At 38.0% G+C, this 8,803-nt stretch overlaps 1 protein-coding gene across 2 annotated transcripts; it reads right to left on the bottom strand.

Moving 5' to 3' along the window:
* Window positions 1-3,596: 3,596 nt before the first annotated feature.
* LOC140863303 (uncharacterized) lies at window positions 3,597-8,416 on the bottom strand. 2 transcript variants are annotated; one of them, XM_073266634.1, is made up of 5 exons: window positions 8,141-8,415; window positions 6,980-7,231; window positions 6,541-6,684; window positions 5,489-6,235; window positions 3,597-4,006 (listed from the first exon to the last, which is right to left on the bottom strand). In XM_073266634.1, exons 1-5 carry the CDS (start codon window positions 8,249-8,251, stop codon window positions 3,824-3,826), a joined length of 1,437 nt encoding a protein of 478 aa, XP_073122735.1. In that variant the 5' UTR covers window positions 8,252-8,415; the 3' UTR covers window positions 3,597-3,823. The 2 variants fall into 2 exon arrangements, with proteins under 2 accessions (XP_073122735.1, XP_073122734.1); XM_073266633.1 differs by having other exon boundaries at window positions 3,864-4,589; window positions 8,141-8,416.
* Between the last annotated feature and the right edge of the window lie 387 nt (window positions 8,417-8,803).

Raw genomic sequence — 8,803 nt, 5'->3', positions numbered from 1 at the left:
ATAGAGTTTGAATGTCAACCTCTTGAGCCACAAATCTTTCAAAACCCTGAAAGCAGAATCAAAAAAAAAAATTGGACGTGGTGGACTTATATAGGGGAGGCTAGGAATGAGATTTGAGTCCTATTGCCAGAATTCCCAATATAGTGTTCATAGTCCAGAGAATAAGAGTTTGTTACCACCCCGAGCGGGAGCATAGGTGGGAGGCTTGATTTACGGCTATGCTCTTTTTCCGGGATCCCAAAGAGATGATTTATAAAAAAATATCGATTCTGTAAGATTTGAATCCTTTAATCCTCAACCTGTACTTGAGATATATGATATTGATTTTATTTGAAATATGTGCAGCAGGTAAGAGTATGTAGAATTTGTGATTTAAATATGTTTATAGAAGTTGCATGTGAGTTTGATAGTAGAATACTTAACTGATATGTTTACATGTTTGATATACATGTCTTTCATACTGAGATATATTTCTCACTGGAGTTATCCGGCTATTGTCATGTTTTTGTATGTGTGCATGGAAATAGGTGGGGCAGGAGCGAGTCAGAGACAACCATGAAAGCTCAAGATCGAGATTAGATGTGTGGACTCGGGTTTAAAAGATGTTTTGCTCCTTAGATATTGGTCAAGCAAGCTTAGATGTTAAGTGTATTTATTATGTTCAAGAATACATGTTGAGTAGCTTGTATAACTCTAGCTTGTTATGTATTTAGACTACTAGTTGATTGTAAGGAATACATTATTTATGCTTGCTACTTTATTTATATATATATATATATATATATATATATATATATATATATATATATTTGTGCAGCTTTTAGATGTAATTGGCATTTTATGTTTGATCAAACCGCACATGATCTAGTGCTTGAAGTTTGGGAAAGGAAGGCTGAGAATTTCCGGGTTTGAGGCTGGAACAGGGCGCGCCCGGGCTGTCAGAAATTGCAGCCCGAGCGCAGCCCTTGTGCTTAAGTTTCTGCCCGAACATTTGAGGGAGCGCTCGAGCGGTAGTTTTTGACCGCTCGAGCGCACCCCATTTTGGAAAAAAAATTTGTTGTTTGCTTAGTTCTTTGCTTGAACTTGATTAAGTTTAATTGCCCAATGAGAATTGAGATTAACACCTGATATCCCCACAACAGGAACTAGCTCAAGTGGTATCAGGATTGAGTTAAACTTGGATATATACCTGGTGGTCCAAGTTCAAATCCTGGGGATGACAAAAACTCTCCTAAAAGACCATGAGTAGGGGTCTGGGCTGCCTAGAACAGAAGGCCAGGTGGGCCAGAAGCAGAGGATGAGGGCCCAGTCTATTACATAAAAGGGCGCAACCAGGTGGGGAGAAGGCCATGAGTATGGGCTTGGGCCGCCCAGAGCAGAAGGCCAGATGGGCCAAAAGCAGAGGATGAGGGCCTAGTCCATTACATAAAAGGGCGAGCTAGGGGAGTTTTTGCCCTCCCCATGATTCGAACTTGGACCACCAGACATATATCCAAATTCAAATCAATTTTGGTACCACTTGAGCTACTTGGTACCCCATTACCATAAATGGCCCTCCATTCAAAATTCGATCTTTAACCTTTTGCGAGGGGAAGGTAAAAGTAATCCACCCACTATCATGTGTTTGGAATCGAATATTTGGTCCCCCAACGTTTCACAAGATCCAACAATGCAGCAGTCGGCGGCCGTTCACCCATAACCCAACCCAATAGGCAGATTCCAAAGACTTTCTCCACCGGAGCAATGTCCTCAAAATCAAATTCCAACATTTTCTCTTCTGTTTAAAGGTACAGAAGCTTCGAGTTCTCTCGCATCATCCTATTGTTTTTGAATAAATTCACAAAAGGAACCCTATTTTTCGATGACTTACGCTGGCCCTCTTGTTTCTTAGTATTCGAGCCCTTATCCCCTAGGCACCGTTTGGTTTGAGTGATAAGATAAGTAATACATAGATAAGTAATATAATGTAAATTAAAAATAAATAAGAAAAAATAGTTAATACATTATTTGATTTGATGAATAAATTATAATTTATTTGATTTAATTGATGTAAAATTAATAATTAATAAATGGATAAATAATATGACAAGAATAACGCAAAATTAAATGGGATAAGTTATACATAGATTAATAATACATCAAACCAAACAATGGCTAAGGAGTCTCCAGCACCGGCTTTTGGAGAGCCCATATCAATCGTTTCATCAACATGGGATTGTGTATCAGTAGTAGCTCCAATTTTTTCTTGCTCTAGCACCCCAACGTTCGAAATCAAATCCTCAGCCGCCATATTTCAAAATACAGTTTCCCAATCAACAATCAAATGCGAGACCAGCAAAAAGCCTATCAACTAACTCCCACTTCTCTGAGATTCAAAAATAATGAAAAAAAAAAAAAAAAAAAAATCTTAGAGCCACCAGTACAACTTTCCGCCTCATGTAACTACACCAAAAGAGAGAGAAATAGAAAGAAGTCCTAACCCGCTGGCAAAAGTCCACCACGGGGAAGGAAAAGAAGGCCAAGAATCCCAGAAGCACACTCACGTTGTTTCTACGAGACAAACAATCGGCAAGCTTTTCTCGAGAGAGACGAGAAAATTCTCTCTCTAAACGTGATTTCGTCTCAAACAAAATGGAACATAATCTTAACTCAGTGTAGACAATAAGTATAATTAATAAATAAAAAAAAAGACAACGGTTAATTGACATTTATAAATAATGTGTTCTAGAGTTCGAATACAAGCTACACATCATAAGCACTTGTTATTCGATGAGAAACGGATGAAAAATGACGAAAAATGACATATACAGGACCCTCAATTATAAAAAAAAAAAAAAAAAAGTCTGATAAAAAATATAAATTATGCAATAAAAAAATAAGTATGAATTTATTCACGGTCACAAAAAGACCACAAATTTTAAAAACACTTGAATGATCGATGGACATTGAAGAAAAATGTGAACTTAAACTTTGATGAATTTTGGATTTTGTAGAAAGTATAAAAAATGAAACAGCAAGAAATATGAATTGGAGTTGTTAATCAAAGTGTATGACGTTGTGACTCGTAAAGAAAAGTAATTGAACAAAAGGTTACAAACGGTTTATCTGATTAGTAATTGTGTGTGAAAATTTAAAATGTTGAACCTAAAATTTGGGTAAAAAATAATTTTAAAAATTGTTATTTTTTGGGTTCCCGTTAGCCTCTTATTATAGCAAGTAATAATCTAAAATTTTGGATCTAAAAAATGTAATATAAATTATATAATATATAAATAATTTTTTTTTTGGGTCCAATGCAAGCATCATGATAACACAATAGTCTTAGCTTGCACAATAGTCAAGTAAACCACACCATGCAAATCCGGTACCATATATTCATCCGAAAAAATGTTAATAGGAAGAATCAAACCCCAAAGTACTGACCAAACACACCTACTTCACCAACTCAAACACCCCTAGAGACAACCATTCATATTTATTATCTTTTGAGAACTTAACTTTATTTTTTGTCTTTGGTGTCCGTCACTACTTGAAGAGGCAGAATAAAATGTTGTATTCAATTAGGCCTATCATACCGAGCAATCAGGAGGTGAGATTTGGCATTTATCCAATTCTTTTTTGTTATTTTTTCGAAGGACAAGACATTGAATGAGACTGAACGAAAAAGAGGATGTTAAAAACTTATTCAAACTGTCTATGTACAAATAAACATTGTTCATTTCGAAAGGCACAAACTCAGATAGGACAGGACAGTCTTAGGCACTTGTGGTGTCTCCGACATCATCAAATGTAAGAAGAAGCTGAAGCAGCTCCCTCCCAACATCTACATCTTCTCCGTTACCATTGGGGTCGGGGGAGGAAGAGTCGGACCTTCCCCGTTGTAGCGAAAATAAAGGTCGGGGGAGGAAGAGTCGGACCTTCCCCGTTGTAGCGAAAATAAATGCAACATCAGATCCTCGGGAGAAACCACTCGGTGCATCCAACCACCTTTGGGTTTAGGTCGTCCCTGGAAACAGAAAGTGCCAAGTCATTATCATCATCAACATTATCGTATCACTTTCATCATGAAATCCTTCCATCGATTAAAGTCAGTGTCACGACCACCAAAATGTGTAATCATCAATATCACAGAGATCAACAAACGAATCATCAGCAGCAGCATTTTCAAAACCACCATCCTCCTCGAGTCCATCCTCGTAAAAATCCTCAAAACCATCACCCTCACCCTCACCCTCACCCTCACCCTCACCCTCACCCTCACCCTCGTTTTCTGATTCTCCGAGTGAAGTAAAATCAGTACCATCGTTTTCCTCGGCCTCCTCTTCCACCTCCACCTGCTCTTCACTCAAAACCTCATCACTATCAGTGGAGCAATCATGGTTACAATCATCACCGTCGTCGTCGTCGTCGTCATCATCATCATCATCATCATCATCATCATCCTCGTCCTCGCTGTCATCATCTTCATAGTCGTCGTCGTCGTCGTCGTCGTCGTTAAGGTCATAGAAGTCGAGGCCGGCGCCCACATCATAAAAACCGCCAAAGGTTAATAAACCAATTTGACGATGAATTGAGTTTGAGACCCTATCCTAATAAGTAATGCAGAGAAATTAGAACTCCCTCTGCTTCAATCCAGTTTCTAACAAAGACACTCATCTAGAACATGTTGTATATATACAGAATTAAGGAACTCAGAAAAACAAATCCGCGTCCATTAAATTGACCAAAGACCTGCCACCTTTTAAAGATATAGAAGCTCCCGTATTACATTTCTTCGGGTCAACAATTATTCGTTGCTCGTTCAAAACTCAAGAAAATTCTCTCTTAACCATGTTGTGCTGCTAGATTTTGTAACATCAAACGTTAATCTTGAATAACCATTTTCTTGTTCCTATCCAAATCTAGTCATTACTGTATGAAAATTGCAATCGATACAGCATCATGCAATTTGGAAGGCAGAGACTACAACACAAGCAAAATTAAAGAAATATGTACAATCTATAGCTCAATTAAAAAATATCCATAAATTTGCAAATCTTTGATGCCAGTTTATGTTCCACGGGGAAAATGGGAAAATTTGCAAAAAGATAACTGCATGTTAGAGCCCGGTTGTGTGGTGCTACACGAGGATGTAAAAAATCCATCAACAAGAGGCAACAGCAACATCAAACAGTGGTTAACTTAAACTTCGATTGTTTCTTATTTGAATTTTATAGCAGCACCACAACTCCATGATACCAAAAATCACTCATCCAAGGGACTCGAATAAGTAATGGCTTTTAAATTTCTCAAACTCAACCAAATTGACAGATCTATCCTAAAGAACAAGAGCAAATGAAATGACCCAGGTTCATTTTTCTATAATTTCCCAATACAGCATCCTAAGTTAGTGCAACTGTGCAACAAAATAATAAATTCAACATAAGGCAATGAGAATGGCAGAGTCATGTTCATAATCATCAAAAAGTTACGTTTAAAATCTTCATACCTTTTGAATATTTGTGGGTAAGGTAGCTCTATCAATATTGTTTGGAGTCCATATTTTTATGTCATGCTCAATTCCGCTGCTAGCCAACACAGTAGCATGAGGATGAGATTCAATGCAATTCACCACATGTTTATCAGCTTCAATCACACGAATGAGCTCCCCATCCTTCTTTTTCCAAATAAAAATTCGTCCACAGTCTGATCCACTCACAACATACTCACAATTGGGCCCAAAAAAATTGACGCCCTTCACTGTCTCGCAATTCCTATGCCCTTTGTATGCCTGAGGAGCTGCAGTGACATTGACGTTGACATTTGAGAGGGATGACCCTGATGGAAAATCAGATGAATCACCTACATCACTGCCATCAGATAGTTGAGAAGTAAGAGTTGGATCGGGCCCCAAACCAAAATCTCTGGCAAAAAGATAGATAAATTCATCATTGTAAGACACCAGAAGCTCGCTCTGATCAGAAAATGCCAACCCAGTTATGCCCACATGCTCATCGTCTGTCAAATGAGGGGGACAAAAGTAATCAACAGGCCTATCAAATTCAGATGACGCATCCCACTTATATTTACGAATATCATATAGTCGAGCCAACTGATCAGTTCCACCGGCAGCAAATAAATTAGGATTTCTTGGATCTATTGCGATTGCATTTAGATGGACGACGGACATATAACTTCGGTTTTGCATGGGTTTACAAGTAAAAAGGCTGGAAGCAGTTCCACTTCTCAGATCAATCTGTGAAATAGAAGATGGTGTCACAATTAGGCTGGCAAGCTTCGAATAGAAACAAAAAGAGAATAAAAGGCCACCAAATAAAATATAATCTGTAATTCAGTGCGCGACTGTGCGTTACGTGCTAGTTATCGATATAATCTTTTGATAAGTATTTTCACTCAACTTTACTCCAAATTTCTGACTAAAACTAAAACCTGAAAGACAAAAGACATATACCGGGGATATGTATTTGTCCGGTTCAATAAATTCTCAACAGAAACAGTCAACACCAACAACTTCAAATTTGATTTTGCAAAATGACTCACATGTTGAACCAAGCCATCTTCACCACAGGTATAAAAGATATGTGGGCTTCCAGGTTCAATGGCCAGTTTGTGTGCTCGTCCTTGATGTTTTGCCAGTAAATGGGTCTCCACTTTCCCAGAGTCTTGAATTTGAGCATGTCTCACCTAAATTCGAGAATCCAACCATGTAAGAGAGCACTCTTCCAATAATTTATGCAGATTACAACATGAAATTAGAATCAAGATGTAATCAACATTACACTATTCCTAAATAAGGATCTGCCCATGATCCCCCCACCAATCAAACTTTCAGGTCAAATTTGTCTATATCAATATTAAAAACAGACCAATTACTTAATTGCATAAAAGAGCTATGAAAAAATCATATGTTGAAATATTAATATCCCTAAAAGAGTTTCAAACAGTCTTTCCTGCGAGAGAATTCAAAAATAAAAAATACCTGTCCATCAGCAGCGCAGGTAACAATGCTTAGGTCTCCCGTGTATGGCATGAACTTAGCTTGGAAAACATTGTTGTGATGACCTGAATGGAAAGAAAGTTTAACAGTACCAGTTTCCCAGTCCCAGAGAATGATCCTCCTATCATCAGAGCCTGACACAAGAATATCACCAGCCGCACTGAAGCTAATAGTATTGACACAGCCTCGATGTTTAGCTAGAGTTCGCACAAAACCAAGACGAAGCACAAGATCCTAGAAAATGAGAAAAGGGAAACATATCATACTTAGATTCAAATTAGCTAAAGCACAACCTCACCGCAAAATAAAAAATGAAAGCACTTCTGAAGTTCCCAATTGAAGATGATCATCTTACTAGGCACGAATTGGTTGGGGCTTAACAGTACATTCATAAAAAAATTATCTGCTTTTGGAACTTAGCTGTAAATTGCAAATAAACAGCAGGAGGTATACTCTTTTGACAAATGAACTTCTCGTGGAAGCAGTGAAGGACATTTGATATGTTACTAAAAAGGTAACACATAATCAATCGGGTCAAACATATGGTAATCAGACTGCATGAGCAACTTCACAATACTAATATTAGCCATTAAACATGCCAATGAAAATTTGTAAAATAACTATTTTTGGGAAAATAGTGTTTCCTGATGAAGAAACGACACTCGAATTCCATGCTTCACTTCAGTGCACCTCAACCGGCATCTTGAGTCAAGGTATTTGCATATTTGGGCTTTTAGTTGTAGCTGAAAGGATGCGAACTCGAGCATTGGCTTGCAATTGTCCTCGAGCTAGATAATTCATGCAATATGCAGAGCTCAACGGCCAGCAGCATAGGCAATAGCTAAAGCTTTTCAGAACAACAAACCAAGAGTCGCATGCAAGATGCTTTTTTGTATAGATTTTATGAGAGTGAGATGCAAGTCAAGCCACGAAAGTAAGCTATTTCACTCGTGATCGCTATTACGAGGCCAGACAGTTAAGAGCATAAATAACTGAATTAGAATGCCCGAAAGTTGAAGTATCAAAGAATCATATAAAATTCCAATTCAATCACCTGGGTTTCACAATAAACAAAAATCCAACCTAAAAGACACACACACTCCGACTTTAAAAAAAAAAAAAGAAAGGAACCGAATCAGATACCTCGGACGCAGCAAGACGATGTGCAAAGTTCCGCGCGGAAAGACGGCCTATTTCCCGTTCCCAAACATCGACAATCGCGTAGTCTAGACTCGTTCTGGGTCTCTTTCTCATTATTGTTCCTAACCCTAAACACACAATTGGAATTTGGGTCTCAAATCAAGAGAAGGATGAAATATATACAGAGCAGCAGGAGAGCGACTTCATGTGGGATTTTGCATATTGAAAGAGATTTGGGAATATCGCCACAGAGGAGTTTGTTTCACAAAACACGTTTATCTCCATTTAAATTAAATTTTTATCATCTACTTTCTCACAGTTGAAATAGATTTGAAATTCATCTTAATTTTGTTTATCAAAATGACAAAATTAGAATTGTCAAAATAAATTAGGTTCATCGAGGTCCTGTCATAAAAAATCCCAGCCCCGTCTCATTCCGTTCCATCATATAAAATAGGTGGGTTGGGTTTATTTGGCGATTTTCAAACCCGCTCAATTTAATCTAATGGTAGATTGTGGATCGGTCCGTCAAAACCCGTCAAACTACATGTAAACCCGTCGAATTGGTCCGTCTCCCATTTAAAATAGTTGGGTTGGTAGATGTTTTTCCAATCTGACTAAAAAATGAGCCGGCCTGACCCACCAATTGATGGATTGCGACGGTTG

This window comes from Henckelia pumila, chromosome 4, assembly GCF_033568475.1.
Source record: "Henckelia pumila isolate YLH828 chromosome 4, ASM3356847v2, whole genome shotgun sequence".
Taxonomy (NCBI): domain Eukaryota; kingdom Viridiplantae; phylum Streptophyta; class Magnoliopsida; order Lamiales; family Gesneriaceae; genus Henckelia; species Henckelia pumila.
This window is presented reverse-complemented; position numbering and strand designations above follow the sequence as displayed.

Bases quoted from the DNA above. Each gene is read 5' to 3' on its own strand.
- LOC140863303 (XM_073266633.1), bottom strand. From the start codon at position 8,251: ATGAGAAAGAGACCCAGAACGAGTCTAGACTACGCGATTGTCGATGTT. The intron at 6,685-6,979 runs GTATTTTTTATT...TCTCGAATTTAG, and splicing joins CCTGCGCTGCTGATGGACAG to GTGAGACATGCTCAAATTCA. The intron at 6,236-6,540 runs GTGAGTCATTTT...TCTATTTCACAG, and splicing joins AAGATGGCTTGGTTCAACAT to ATTGATCTGAGAAGTGGAAC.